This window comes from Carassius auratus, chromosome 27, assembly GCF_003368295.1.
Source record: "Carassius auratus strain Wakin chromosome 27, ASM336829v1, whole genome shotgun sequence".
Taxonomy (NCBI): Eukaryota; Metazoa; Chordata; class Actinopteri; order Cypriniformes; family Cyprinidae; genus Carassius; species Carassius auratus.
Genome location: NC_039269.1, coordinates 11,014,597 through 11,031,152, shown reverse-complemented (window position 1 = coordinate 11,031,152; position 16,556 = coordinate 11,014,597). Strand labels below are relative to the sequence as shown.

Below are 16,556 nucleotides of genomic sequence, written 5' to 3'. Positions count from 1 at the left end.
TCAGCGCGGCTGGCATATAAACAGACTGGAATTACTGGCAGTTTTTCTGGCTCTCCAGTATTTCGCGGATCTGCTGATCGGCCGTCATGTGCTACTCAGATCAGACAACACAGCGGTTGTGTCTTATCTGAACCATCAAGGAGGATTGCGCTCTCGCCCCCTGTGCAGGCTGGCGAGGCGTGTTCTTCTGTGGTCTCGGGACAAGTTTCTCTCGATCCGGGCCATTCATGTCCCCGGACGATTGAATTTCGGAGCGGATCTGCTATCCAGACAGGCTCTGGAACAGGGAGAATGGCGATTACACCCCCAGGATTACGCCGGGACAGAGTGGAACAGCTGCTGCTGGTGGCTCCGCGATGGCACACGCAGCCGTGGTTTGCGGATCTGATCAGTCTGCTAGCGGGCTCTCCGTGGGAGATTCCCATCAGACAGGATTTATTATCACAAGCACAGGGGCTGATTTGGCACCCGAGGCCAGATCTGTGGAAACTGTGGGCGTGGCCACTGAGCGGAGTGCGTTAGTATGTCCCGGTCTTTCTGCTGAAACTACTGAGACTATATTGAGTTCTAGAGCAGCTTCTACGAGACGCTTATATGCTTTCAAGTGGAGACTGTTTACAGCCTGGTGTGGTAATCATAATGTGGATCCAGTTTACTGCCCAGTGGCTTCAGTGCTGGAGTTCCTCCAGGAGCGTTTCTCGGATGGCGTTACACCAGCCACTTTAAAGGTTTACGTGGCAGCCATTTCAGCTTACCACGAATGCATAGGCGGTGCCTCTGTGGGGCGTCATCCATTAGTTTCTCGTTTCATACAGGGTGCGCGACGGCTGAGGCCTTTCCGCCCTGTGCGAGTTCCTTCATGGGATTTATCCATTGTGTTGTTAGGTTTATCAGGGCATCCGTTTGAGCCCTTGGAGACCGTATCGGATAAAATCCTGACATTGAAGACACTTCTTCTCATGGCTTTATCCTCCCTCAAGAGAGTTGGGGATTTACAGGCTCTTTCTGTTTCACCCTCATGCATGGAATTTGCACCAGGCTCTGTGAAGGTGCTGCTGCGGCCCAGGCCTAACTATGTTCCTAAGGTCGCATCTAACCCTTTTCGCTTTCAGCAAGTGGTTCTGGAAGCTTTTTCACCTGCCGAGGCCGGGTCAGGAGATCTAAGTCTTTGCCCTGTGAGAGCTTTAAAGACTTATGTGGATCGCACAGCTCCTTGGCGTGGTTCTGACCAGCTGTTTGTCTGCTTTGGACATAAAAGTAAGGGCCATGCAGTTACAAAACAGCGCATGTCCCATTGGCTGGTGGAGGCGATTTCTTTGGCCTATGAGGCGCGCGGACTCGCTTCGCCCTTAGGGGTTAAGGCTCATTCCACTCGAGCTGTAGCTTCTTCTCAAGCTTTTCTCAGTGGCTCTTCTATGGATGATATCTGTGCTGCGGCAGGATGGTCCTCACCGAGCACTTTTATCAAATCCTACAGTCTGGATGTGAGGATGGCCCCTGGCTCCCGGGTTCTCTCCGCTTGAGCAGTTGCTTCCTCGGATCTCAGTTATCAGGTACGTCAGGCGTTTTGGTATATCGTTCCCATACGTGGTGACGTCACCGCAGCATCGAAGTGACCTATGATAGGGAACATCTCGGTTACGTATGTAACCTTGGTTCCCTGAATAGGGAACGAGATGCTGCGGTTCTGGCCGTTCCGTACCTTGATAACTCTTCATCTTCAGTCATGAAATCTGAGCGAAATGGCGCGCTGCACCCAGGTATATCATGCGCGCGCATGCGCAGGGTGGTGCTATGCGCCATTTGGCCAATAGGATTGGCGGGATGGTATAGGGCTTCAGACATTCGTCACACCAGAGGTGTTCCCATACGTGGTGACGTCACCGCAGCATCTCGTTCCCTATTCAGGGAACCAAGGTTACATACGTAACCGAGATGTTTTTGACGCTTTGGGGTGGACGCACAGCGCGTGATGCGCGTGGTGGGAGGGGCGGCGCTGTTTATTAATTATGTATTATTATTATTTAGGTCTTTCTCGGTAATTATTTCGAAGCTGTGTTGATTTGCTGTTTATTAATATTTTTAAAACTATAACGCTAAATCTATCAACATTTATTTAGATGTTATCATTTATTCATTCATTTCTTTATTCTAATTATATTATTTCGGTCTTATTACAGGTGAAATATTACAGTAAGCCAGAACACGGGCCGAGCGGGGCTCATTCTAAACCCATTAGAATCTGACAGCGATCAGAGGCTCATCAGCGACAGCATTTTTAAGAAGCCTTTACAATAGCCTTAATAAAAAATTTTAATAAATCGGTAGGCCTATCGCTAATAAATAATTTACTTATTTATTTATTTTTATTTTTTTTATTCTTTTTATTTAAACTAAATTGTTTCTTAATGTAAAAATGTGTTACAGTTATGTGTCAAGGACTTGATATTGAATTCTGTAATAAAAAAAATAAATAAATCTAGGCCTATGAAAAAAATAAAAATCAATGAAAAAGTAAAAAAAGAACCACTGCGCATTTTACAGCTAAAAAAGTTTTAATGTGTTTTTGTCACCAGCAATACAGTATGTTGCTCAGTTTTGTACAGTAAGTTAAGTTCCGATTTTTTTTTTTCAAGTTTCAGTGAGTTTCTTCTGTTGTCCTGTGAAAAATTAAATAATAATAATAATAATTAATCAGAAAATATTGTGCTGATGCACGAAAGATGCCTCCAGTTGAAATGCATTAGTTTAAAAAAACGTGCTGCAATCATGAAAATAAGGAAATAAACGTGTGCCTTGCCACGAATAAATAGATTAAATTACGTGACAAAATCACGAACTGCCGTGAGACTGGGTTTCCGTGTGTGGACCACGGAAGAAGAGTGTCATTGACTTGCGTTAGAGTTATCCGTGATCTCAGCACAGACTCACTCCGTGCTCGTATCACAGATTTTAGTTAGGCTAACAGAATCTGAATCTGTAGAAAGTGAATCTGTATGATGGCAGGACAATGCAATATTTACAATAACAGTCAGGTTGGTCATGGTATTTGGTGTTGAAAAAAATCAATACTTCAAATGTTGCGTTTCCATATGAGATAGCACGTCCATTGAGGTCTGTACTCCATCACTGAAACGATCCGTGTACGGACCACGGAAGATGAGTGCCATTGACTTGCGTTAGAGCACAGACTCACTCCGTGCTCCTATCACAGATTTTAGTTCTGACTATAGCCAAAATGTGTGTAAAACGCCATCAAACTGGATTTTATGATGACAGGACGAGAAAAAATGCCAAGTTAATTACATGCCATTGCAACAGTGTTGACGAAAAGCTTACAAGTTCCTAAACAAGTGAGTGAGGTCAGGTTGTGGAGGTCCGTGCCATCACGGGACTTTTGTAACTGAAACAAACGTAATTTTTATGATGACAGGACAATGCAATAACTACAACAGCTGTCTGATTAATGTCATTATGGCATTTGATATTGGAAAAGAAACAAATACTTCAAATGTTGCGTTTCCAAATGAGAAAGCACGTCCGTTCAGCGAGTTCTGTACTCCGTCATTGAAACGGGTATCCGTGTGTGGCCCACGGGAGGTCAGTGTCATTGACTTGCTTTGGAGAAATATCCGTGGCCGGGTCACGGAATTTGGGGCAATTCCGTGATGGCTTCACGGATTTTGAGTTAAGGGCCCGTTGACATTTCACGGAATTCTGTGAGACCAGGTTGTGTGCTCTGGTGCCCACAGTGACAGAAAACACAGCAACAATGTACAAAAACCTGATTATCACCTATTACACAAAATAGCTTTAACAACAAGACCAAAGCTGTTAAAAAATACTAGTAATTTAAATACTGATGTCATTGGTAATACTGAGGTCTTTTTGAAGACCATCGGGATGCAAGTGACGGTTGAGTTTGGAATAACAGAACATGAGTCAGCACTGTGAGAGAGATGAAAGTAAAGCCAGCGTTAAAACACCAATGATTAGGAAATATTACACTGCCACTGTATGCCCCAACTGACTGATCAAGTGCAGAGATCAGTCAAGACTTTATTCACTGTATGTTTTGGTGAATAAATAATATACAGATGCATCTAAAAAAATTTGAATGTTGTGGAAAAGTTCATTTATTTTAATAATTCACTGTGAGCCAAAATCATCACAATTAAAAAAAAAAAAAAATCAAAGACTTAAAATACTTCAGTTTGCGTGCATTGAATTTATTTAATACATGAGTTTCACAATTTGAGTTGAATTACTGAAATAAATGAACTTTTCCAAGACATAGGCTCATCAAATGCATGTATGCGTATGTATATCCTAAGATTACTGATTGTACATGTAATAATAATTAAGTGATACACTGTAGTTTAATATATACACAATACTACAGTTTTCTACACAGAGGCTCCTCCCAGCAGTCAGATCATCAGCTGCTTTAACAGATGCAGAAAGAGGAAAAGGATCACAACATCTCTGAATATTTTTTGTATATAATGGCACTCTGGAAATGTACTATTGTGATCATAGTTTTATATATCTGGGGTGAGTAATACTATTAAATAATGATTCTTTTCAAATATACTTTTAAATGAATTTTCCTTATGTGTGTAATGTGCATATTTTATCATTTTGTTTTAATTCAATTTTAGGTTGTAGTTCTCAATCTCAAGACAAAGTTGATCAGCATAAAAGGATTCAGTTTGCTTTTGAAGGTGACACTGTAACGATCAACTGTACATATCAGACTGCTTATACAGGCCCGACTCTCTTCTGGTACCAGCAGAAAGACAACGGAAATCCAAAGCACATGTTAAATAAATTATCTAAATCTGGAAACAGTGAGGAAGAATTCAAAGAGAGATTTCATGCAAGTCTCAGCACAACTTCAGTTCCTTTAACAATCAAGAATCTGCGTGTGTCTGACTCTGCTGTGTACTACTGTGCTCTGAGGCCCACAGTGACTGAAACACACTCAACACTCAGACAAAAACTCTGACAACATGCAACAACGTTATGTAATTCAATTTTATTTATTTTTAAATGTAGTTTTACTTGATAAGATTAAATTGTTTAGTCTATGAATTTCATTTTTATGACATATATATACTTTATGTTTTTTTTCACCTAAAAGTTTATATTTGAGTTACATGATCTAATTTAATATTTAGTTACTTTTAAATATGCATTAATTTTCCCTTACCCTTTTGATTTCTGTTGATTTTATATTACTCATCATGCCACAAGAATTATAACATGTTACCTGTTTTGTGAATGTGCAGTGTGCTGAAAGGTATTAAAGATCAGAAGAGGGCGATATACACTCAACATTAACATTTAATGAACTGTTCATCTTTCAAGGAGATACAGAGTCAGTGTTACTGACATGTTAATCATTTCTTTTAAGTAAATTAATTTGCTGTTATAACTCTAATTTGAGCTAGAACTCTAATGTGTTGGTGAAGATTTCATGAACCATAAACTTGATAAATAAACCATAAACATATACTTTAAAACAGCAGTAGGCCAACATAAACATCCACCATAGTGAAAAAGATCATCTTAATGATCAGACAAGCTTTAATTCTTTTTGGTTATTATGGTTTATATTTTTACTTCAGTGTTCATCAATCAAAAGTTTAATTTTAATGCTGTGTTTTGATCCTCTTATGATGACAGATACAGTGGGTGGAGCCTGTGGAGATCTGAAAAAGAGCAACTCAACTTTTGCTTCGTGCACTGCAAACATGCCCATCCTTTGTGTTCTGCTTCTGCTATTGTTGATTAAAAGTAAGAAGTTATTGTTTCTTTACCTTTAATAGTTTGATTGAATGATGTCATAAATCTGGAGTTTTATACAGTGTTTGGATGCTTCATTTCTATTATTTTCTGATGGTGTGCACTGATTTCATTGTAATGCTGTAATATATTAATATGAATCCTTTGGGTAAGTTCATTAAAGAAATGTGATGTAATGTTTTGCAGAGGAGACGCTTGCACAGTCAATCACACCGCGGGAACCCAAGGCACTTAAATCTGAGGGAGAAAAAGTCACTCTGTCCTGTAAATATGATGGAGCTGTTACAAACCTGCACTGGTATCGTCAGTATTCGGGATCCAAACCAGAGTTCCTTGCATATATTTATCAAAATGGAGACACAAGTAAACCTCTTCCTGATCGTATCATACCTAAAGTTGATAAAAACAACAATCTTGTGAGCCTGGAGATCTCTGATGCTGAAGTAACAGATTCTGCGCTGTACTTCTGTGCACTGACGCCCACAATGACAGGAAACTCAACTACACTGTACAAAAACCTCCTGAACAATAAAACTCATAAACTATTTCAATGTTTCAGAAATACCTTTCAGAGAATTGCACAGAGCAGTTCAGAGTTAACCCTAACCCAAACTCAACCCAATGTCTAAACTTAACAACTACAGTACTAATACTTAAGCAGCAAAATAAGAGTTTATTGAAGGAAAACTCTTGGTTAATATTGAATATGAGTATACCACTTCTGACGTCTATCTTAGACAGATAGACCATGCTGCTCATGTGTTAAGTTTGCTGTGTGTTAGTGTTAGAGTTAGGTTAAGCTGGAAAGGTCTGATTATGCACCACATTTCTCCATCATGAACCTTTTCTAACACCGCACTAAGCAGCTCAGCAATGTTAACACATTGGGAAAGGGGTCCACAAACCCACTTTTTTTCTAAAATCACTCATGAGGAATGATTATTAAACTCCATCTGGAATTACTGATTTGAGTTTTTATTTCAAAACCTTGATGTGTATTACTGTGCTCTGAGCATTTCAAAATCAACAGAAATTGGACGGTAATATATACTTTATTGTTTTTTACTCAAGATTTTCAAAATGTGAGTTATATTTTTACTAGAGGAGGTGGAGCTCTAAGGACTGACACTCATTGTAATCTTGTTAAAACAGTTCAGTGTCTGTTGCAGAGCTCATTTAAGCTGCATTAGTGAACACAGACAATGGTACCCCAATCTATTATTCTGCTCTTTGTCTTTACATGTAAGTATTGTTTTTCTTGTATTTTATCAATAGTATTCTAATCAACCATAATGTGAGGAATTTTAATTAAGGTGATCTTCATACCTTTAAAATATCACTGATCACACTCGATTTATTCTAAATACACATTTATAAAAGATGATTTATTTTTGAAGGTACCACATATGGAAATGAAATCAAACCAACCAAACCTGAGGAGTTTGCTGAAGAGGGTTCGAGTGTTACATTATCCTGCAGTTATTCATCTGCACAGTATTTATTCTGGTACCGTCAGTATCCCGGATCAGCTCCTGAATTCCTTGTAAACCTCTTTTATCAAGCAAAAGATGCTAAGTCTGATGTAGATCCCAGATTCACTGCTAAACCCAACAAAGAAAAGCAAAACCATGTGGATCTGGAGATCTCCTCTGCTAAAGTGACTGACTCTGCTCTGTACTACTGTGCCCTGAGGCCCACAGTGACAGGAAACACAAGAACACTGTACAAAAACCTGACACATCTGAGAAGACAAATCTATTTATAAGAGGAGATTCATAAGAAAATACTCAAATACCTATGAAGACTGTTTTTTAAGATGTTACTACACATTAACTTCAAGTGTTTACCAGAGCATGTGTAACAGTTTGAGATTTGTTTTATAGTTACAAAAACAATATTAAATGTATTTTATGAACATATTATTAATGTTATATACAAATAAATAGATAACATTATATAACCAACAAGAATATACTATAAAATTGCTTTGAAATATTTATTTATTATTGTAGAAATTTATTTTAAACCGATTTAAACCGTTTATTGAAAATATATGGACAATATATCCACAAAACTGTAAGGATTGACTGTTATTATTATTTTTTTTTTATGCTATTCACTTTTTAAGATAAAAGAACCATGAGAAATGTGGCCCTTAAATCTGTAAATTACATGGATATCTAGAACTATTTTGGCCATTCAGAGAAGCCACACCTTTGAGCATTTTGATTATTGTAGGTTGAAAAGTGTCAGTGTAAAATACACATACACATGCACAAATGTGGTAAATAAACAACCAAAGTAATCATCTTCAGATCATTTACTTCAAAGAAGCTAAAAACAAATTGGTGCCTGATACAGGTACATGATACCCACTGGTATATTCAGTAAATAAATATATTAAAAACACAGGGATGACTATTTAATTTTAATCATGTCTTCTAAAACATTTTCAGGCTAATTTAAAATTGATGACAAATGGTTTCCAAAATAAAGTTTTTTTTTTAAGCAATTTCAAACTTCATCCACAAGGAGTCAGCCTCACCATCTCAATATATGAGTAGATCACGTGACAACTAAAACATTAAAAAAAAACACTCTGCAAGATGATCAGTTTTTGAGAGCACAGGTGATTGAATGTTTGTTTATATATCAACTATGTTTAGATGGGCTTTGATTTCCCTGTGTTTCACAGCACATTATGATGGTAAGCACATCTGTATAATTTAAAAGAAACTGATTAACTGGAATTAAGATTAATAAATGTTTGTTTACTTTGCTAAAAATTCATGTTAATGACTTACTTTTTCATATTTATTTTTCCAGTGTCCTCAGCACCTGAAAGTAAAGGAGCTCAAGTTATTTTAATGTGTAATTATACTCCTACAAATCTGCACCTCTTTTGGTACAAACAGATACCAAACAGATCAGCAACATTTATTCTGAATCAATAAAACAATGAGCCTCATTTTATAAAGAAATATTCAGCAACATTGGACTCCACATCAAGAACATTTCCACTGATGATCAAGAACCTACATGTGTCTGACTCTGCTGTGTACTACTGTGCTCTGAGGCCCACAGTGACTGAAACACACTCAACACTCAGACAAAAACATACTAAATAAATTAAAAACTATGTTAACAAAACACTACAAAAAAAGTAAAACATTATGAAAAGTTATTTTCAGTAATAAGGTGTAATTTATAGCAAACCATCAAGGATCAAGTATTTAAAGTTGATGAAGATGAACCTGGAGTTGTGAAGTTGGCAAAATAAAACAGAGCAGATGCACTTCTATTGTATTTAATTATTTTTTTCTCTTCAACCTTTTTAACAGAGTGCAGTTTATTGATCCCAAATTTGTAACCAAACCAAAAGACACCAATCACACATTTTCTGATTTCTTTTCTCAAGGCTCTTTTGTTTGGTTTTAAAACTGTCATCTCCAACCAATCACCTGCATCTGAATCCATTAATGATTAACTTTAAATGATCTTTAAATAGATTATCTTTAAATAGAAAACTCTCATTTTAAATTGTAATATTTTACTATATTACTAATATTTTATGCTTTTTTTTTTATTAAATAAATGCAGCCTGGATGAACATGAGAGACTTATTTTAAAAAACATAAAAAATGTATTGATCCCAAACTTCTGAATGGCAGTATATGGCACCATATGGATTTAAGTGAACAGCAGCAGGAAGTTCAGTGAACAGGTAGTTCCTGTGTGTGTTTCTGACAGATCTGCAGTGACTTACAGCTCAGAGCACTGAGAGACTCAACAGAGAACTGAACTGATCTGACTGAACATGGACAGATGCTTTATACTGATACTCATTGTGGGAACAGGTACATTATTTACTTAACAATTGAAAGTATCTATATTCATATTTACATTGTTTTAAAGACTACAACGCTAAATTCTTTAATGGTTTGATTTTACTAGTGGATTTTTCTATTAAAAAATACATAAAAGTAAAGTGTGTTTGCAATATTATTTTCTACCTTGATTTCATAAATCAAAATCATACTGTTGACAGGTTTGGTGGCTGGAGACAACATTGATCCAGATAAAGGGACAGAAAAAACTTCTAAAGAAACAGAAACTGTCAAGCTGAGCTGCTCATATAGTTCAAGTAGTGACTATGTTGTGCTTTACTGGTACAGACAGTATCCCAACAGAGAACCACAATATTTATTACTCAAAGGTGCTCGATCGCGTGCTGATGAACACACCTCTGATGGTCGATTTAATTCAGCTACAACACGCACATCCACTGAACTCACTATTAACAGTGTAACTCTGTCAGATTCAGCTCTCTATTATTGTGCTCTAAGAGTAGGAGCCCAGTGATACAAAACATGAAACTTGTCGTACAAAAACCTGAAGCTCTTCTCACTTTGAAAATATCTAGTGAAAACCACAATCAAAACCACAATCTATCCAGCTCTTAATGTAATAAAATATGTGGTAACACCTGGGTAGGACTGAATTAGACCCGTTATAAAACTTCAAAGAAACATTAAAAGTATGTTCTGGATATTAATTTCCAGCTTCAGTGTATGAATATTAAATTTCAACATTAATAACTACATTTTAATCATTAGAATTATTTTTCCAAGAAAATTCTTAAACACCGAGCTTCTTCACACGTACAAACCTTGCGATGCAGGTTTTTCTCGGGGATGAATCCACGAGACTGGAAGAGTTCCGGAGAACATCCACGCTGTGTATGGATGCACATTAAGAAAGGTGGTCTTCTGGAGTATTTCAACTTGGATTCAGTCATAGTTAAAAATAAAAAATAAAAAACACATTACATGTAGCTTTTTTGCATCTTGTATACATTTGAAAAAAATGGGCCAATTGTGTTATGCCATACTGAGTTGTTGTTGTGCGCCTGGCACTTTAAACTTGGTTAAAAAATAACTTTCCATACTTAGTTTGAAAAAATGCATCGTTATTTACAACTATTTTGATGGCTATTAAATAAATTGTAAAATATATTTTCCTCTCTTGTCTTATTTCAAGATGTATCTTTTTAAATTTACCACAATATAACTTCATTATTAAAACATAAAATACAGCATATTATGGATATTTTATGTATAATATACAGGACATCCCAATTTAAAATGCAAAGTTTTACTGTTGTTTTACCAGTTTAAATTAGTTTATTGTTTGATATTTCCCTCAGGGGCGATTCTAACATTTTGATTTTAGGGGGGCTCAGCCCCCAATAAGGGTATGATTAAAAAATATTATTTTACTATTAGGGTAGGGTTGCATACTACTAACCTTATTGCAATCCACTATTCCATTGTATTCCCCGTACTTCATATATGGGAGTAGGAGTACTGACTGAGCCATATATAACACTGTAAAAAAAAACTAATACAGTTTTTTAGATGTGACCAGTCACTGGAAAATTTTGAATTGGGAATGTAGATTTTTTTTTTTTTTTTTTTTTTACAATAAAGACTTCCTGATTCAGTATTAGGACATTCATGTTTATCCTTTGATGATACCACTGCTTTTTCTTATGAAATGTACGTGGAAATTGGCAGAAAATTAAAACAACATAAGGGTTCAATGACTGCAATGAATCTTGGGAACACAGTGGTATTGTGTGTGTGTGTGTGTGTGAGGCTGTCTGTTCTATTCTCACCTGACTGTTGCTCATTTGCAGACCTACTCCCGCACGACAAAATAAATGTTGTATATCCATCTACAATGAAATATAAATTATTATATTTTATTATTATTATTATTATTAGTAGTAGTAGTAGTAGTAGTAGTATTATTATTAATTTATGATCAACAATACGGTTGGTTATACATCAAGTCAGCCCCTGAACATTTATTTCATTTCAAATCATTTAACTAACCAGCTAATATTCATTAAGAATATAGACAAAACATGTATTAATGTAATTGTCTATTGGCAATATGTTTAATCTGTTCTATATTTATTTATATTTATTAAAAATGACATCATTATCAATTTGCCACTTCTATAAATCAATTACTTAAAAAAAAAAAAAAAAAATCACAGATCCCTTTACTCTTACTCTAATATATGGATCATGATACACTAATGATTAATTATTACTTAATATAAAATTATGTTTAATAATAGAAAACAAAATAACTCCACATGATGTTTCTCTCTCTGTGCCATTTTGTACTTTCAGACAATGATGTGTGTCGTTAATATTTTATTTTGCATGGCTGCATAATGTAATGCCGAAATACACAATAATATGTTTTCAATTTCAAAAAGTAAATTAAAATAAATCATGATCGTTTTCTAAAGTATGTTTTCATGGGTGTTAATCGCTTCATTTTTGTTGGAAGAAAAAACATCTGTCAAACTGTGATAAAGGCTGAAAGTGAAAGCAGCGAAGACGTACTGGTATTGGATGCGAGAACACACACACCACACGCACACACGCACGCACACACACACACGCACACGCACACACACACACACACACACACCTTGTACTCTCTGATGTTCGCTCTGCTCGGCGCCCCTGTGGATTGAAAAACAAGCTGAATCCGTGCAGACTCAGATAAGGGGAGGAGCCGGAACTTGATGCAGCTTGCCACCGTCTCAAATGAGTTTTTAAAGGGGACTGAAGCGATCACTAATTAATTAATCAAATAATTTTTTAGGGGGGCTGGGCATAAGTTTAGGGGGGCTGAAGCCCCCCTAAAAAGGGCCTAGCGACGCCCCTGATTTCCCTTATAATTTGATCATTTATTGATGCACAATAAGCAATTATTACATGTAAAAAATACAGGAAAGTGTCTATTTATATACAACATTATAATGTTAAATAAACAGCCGGATGTCAATTTAACTGAGCAAACTCTTCAATTTAGCATAGTAGTGACATATAGATATCACGGAATCCCAATGTTGAAATCACATGTTTAAAATGTTAAATTAACTCAACAAACTTGTTCACTTCAGTGTAACAATGATGTTAATATTACTGAAATCCAATGTTAAATATACATGTTTAAAATGTAAAATTCGCATGTAACTCCATAAGTATGTTTACGGTTTGATCTCATTTTTACAGTATTGTTCTGGTAACCACAGCTGCCGGTATTTTTCTGTAGAAACAACTGATTTTTTTTTTTTACAGTATATATATATTCGTGTTTTAAAGACCATGAGCATCCCAAGCACTCTGAGAGTAATAATTCACGTAAGAGAACAAATAAATCTTTGTGTATTCTATAGTAAGTTACTGTAAAACCCTTTGAAAAGACTAACAGTGCAGGCTCCTCCCAGCTGTCAGACAAAGTGATCTGAATTTATTGCTGCTTTAACAGAAGCAGAAAGAGGAAGGGGCTCATTACACACATCACACTCTGCACATTTTTTAAGAGCCGGCAATTTCAATTGCATATAATGGCACTGTGGAAAAGTGCCATTGTGATCATAGTTATATATATATGGGGTAAGTAGCAAAATAAATGATTATTTTCTAATATTTTTCATATGACTTTTCCTTATGTGTGTAATGTGCATATTTATTCATATTGTTATAATTCTGTTTCAGGTTGTAAATCTCAAGACAAAGTTGATCAGCATACAAGGATTCAGTTTGCTTCTGAAGGTGACACTGTAACAATCAACTGTACATATCATGCCGCGTTTCCACCGAAATTACCCGGAACATTTTTACCAGGAACTTTTTTTCCCAGGAACTTTTTTCCCCCCAGACCTGTTGCTTTCTGCGTTTCCACCGCGGTGTAAAGTACCGGGTAGATTAGGCAAATGACTGGTGACGTAGGTCTGCGCGCGTTTCTCAATACAAAGTACCTCTGATTAAAAAAAAAACAAAAAGTACGCTGTCGCTGATTTTGGACGTGCATCCTCGGTAGTTAGTTCAGACTTTGTACATTCGACTGGGGAGTGTGATGTCTGCAACTACGCAAGTCCGGTTAATCTATAAACAGCAGCGTAACTATATACTATATATATATATATATATATATATATATATATATATATATATATATATATATATATATATATGATACTTGATAACTTCAGTCAGCTCCTCTTGGCTACTGCAATTTTCCATACTGTATATTTACAATAAAACGAAATATGATATCAAATACCACTGCCTCCTTTCGTTTTCATTTAAGCATAATAACAACTGCAGAAATGTACTTAGGTCAGGGAAATGTGAATATGCAGCCATTACAATGAAAGAAATATTATATAGACTTGCCTTTTTTATTTTCATTTTAACGTATAGATAAATTGAATACAGACCAAAGAAAACCTGTTAGATTTACCCCGCAGCTGAATTATATTTTATGTTTAACCACTAAAGACACATCAGAGCCAGCGGCGCATATCAGAAGGTATATTCCAGGAGAGGCTGCTCTCTGCGGATACATGAGAACTGAGCTCCCGCTGATCGAGTGGAGCTCACCGTCTACGAGATCGGCGAAACACATTTTTAAATAGGCGCTGTCTTTATAAATAAACCATATATTTGAGTTTTAAACAACTACATTCTCGCCTGAAATACTTTTAAAATTACATTTCATGACACAATAACAGTAATATTTGAAAATTATCCGAATAAATGGTGGTTGAACTCAATCAATGCTGCGTGAACTCAGATCGCTTTGGCTACTGCAATTTTCCCCTCAGTTTATTTACAATAAAACGAAATAGGATATAAAATACCACTGCCTCCTTTCATTTTCATTTAAACATAATAACAGCTGCAGAAATGTACTTAGTTCAGGGATAAGTGTAACGTACAGCCATTACAATGAAAGAAATATTATATAGACTTGCCTTTTTATTTTCATTTTTACATATAGATAAATTGAATACAGACCAAAGAAAACCTGTTAGATTTACCCCGCAGCTGAATTATATGTTATGTTTTATCCACTAAAGACACATCAGAGCCAGCGGCGCATATCAGAAGGTCTATCCCAGGAGAGGCTGCTTCTCGGCGGATACATGAGGACTGAGCTCCCGCTGATCGAGTGGAGCTCACTGTCTACGAGATCGGCGAAACACATTTTTAAATAGGCGCTGTCTTTATAAATAAACAACAGATTTGAGTTTCAAACAACTACATTCTCGCCTGAAATACTTTTAAAATTACATTTCATGACACAATAACAGTAATATTTTGAAAATGTAGATCCGAATAAATGGTGGTTGAACTCAACCAATGCTGCGTGAACTCAACCAATCAGCATGTTTAGCGCCAAAGTCCCGCCCCCGAAAGTTCCGGAACTTTAAAAAAGTACCACCTCGCCAGCAGGGACTTTCTGGGGGGCATTTTTTTACCCGGAACTTTTATTTAGTTCCTGGTTCCTGCGGTGGAAACATATGGAAGCATATGGGTAGCATTATTCAATTTGGGATGTAATATGCAAAATGACAATGCAATATGTAAAATGGCAATGCATTTCTGTATTTACATTTGCATTTTCCAATACATCTGTGCAACGTTTGGTGCAAAATGAAAATGAAAATTAAATTACATAATTTTCATTTGCCATTTACTACACCAGTTTTAAAATGTAAAATGAATATGAATTTTAACGCTTTATAAGTTGCAAAATTAAAATGAAAATGTATTACAGAAATGATTAGATATGTCTAACATGTTAAAGCAAAAACTGTGGCAAAATGATCATTAAAATGCTATTTTTCTTAATTGCATTAACACTCACAGTCAAGACACTTACGATTGCATTTTCATTCGGTGTCCCGCAATGAATGTAGCAAAACTCAATGTGCACATTGAAAATGCATTCCGAGCCGATCACGTGTCCCCGCCCTCGCGCCACGTCAATCATTGTGTGAACAAGGCGGGGCTTACAGAAGGTCAGAGACTCAAGTCTCAAGAAGAGGATTCAATCAAGTGAGACAACATGGACAAGACAGTTGGTACGTGTATGTTTTGATCATTTCGGTTTATGGCTTCAATATTTCATTCGGACTTGTGGGCGGAGCTGAAACGCTGCTTTCATCTGATTGGTCGAATCGGATCGGTTTTCCTCTGACAGCCTTCAGCTGAAATGTCTGAAACTACACTCACTGTTAATTAGCATAATATTTGAATCAGATGTAGCTGGGCACATAATTCGTGCTGCTGAGACCTGCAAATTATTTCTAGGTTGTAGTATTGTATGAATATTGTCCCACTGATAAAAAACAGTGCAAATAGTTCTGTCTCTTTGGATAACAGTAAAGTGGAAATAAATATAGTTAAATTTATTAAATAAAATTAAATAGGATTTTTTGGGAAGGTAAGTCTGGCCAGTTATACAAGCAACACGAGTCGGACGAGTCTAAAGATATGAGCTGAATTGGGTGAAACATTAAAGTTCTAGTCTGTGTCAATTACTCTCATTATAAATAATAATAATAATGTTAACTGTATTTTTCGGTATAAGTTGCATCAGTCCAAAAATACGTCATGACGAGGAAAAAAACATATATAAGTCGCACTGGACTATATGTCACATTTATTCAAGACCAAGAGAAAACATTACCGTCTACAGCCGCGAGAGGGCGCTCTGGGGTAGGCTACAGGAGCACTGAGCAGCATGGAGCTAATTTTACTATTTTTATTTAGAAATGTAACTATATTCATTTTTACAATTATTTATTAATGTCACACACACACACACACATACCTAGTGCCTTATGACTTAAAAGATGAGAGTGGTAA

General features: G+C 36.2%; 2 gene segments (V, D, J or C); both read left to right on the top strand.

The window, feature by feature from the left end:
• Positions 1 to 5,723: 5,723 nt before the first annotated feature.
• On the top strand, positions 5,724 to 6,437 carry LOC113046300 (T cell receptor alpha variable 12-2-like). The segment is given in 2 exon segments: positions 5,724 to 5,799; positions 5,995 to 6,437. Coding segments are annotated over 2 exon segments (486 nt in total).
• Positions 6,438 to 6,910: 473 nt separating this feature from the next.
• On the top strand, positions 6,911 to 7,573 carry LOC113046299 (T cell receptor alpha variable 12-2-like). The segment is given in 2 exon segments: positions 6,911 to 7,050; positions 7,206 to 7,573. Coding segments are annotated over 2 exon segments (408 nt in total).
• Positions 7,574 to 16,556: the final 8,983 nt, after the last annotated feature.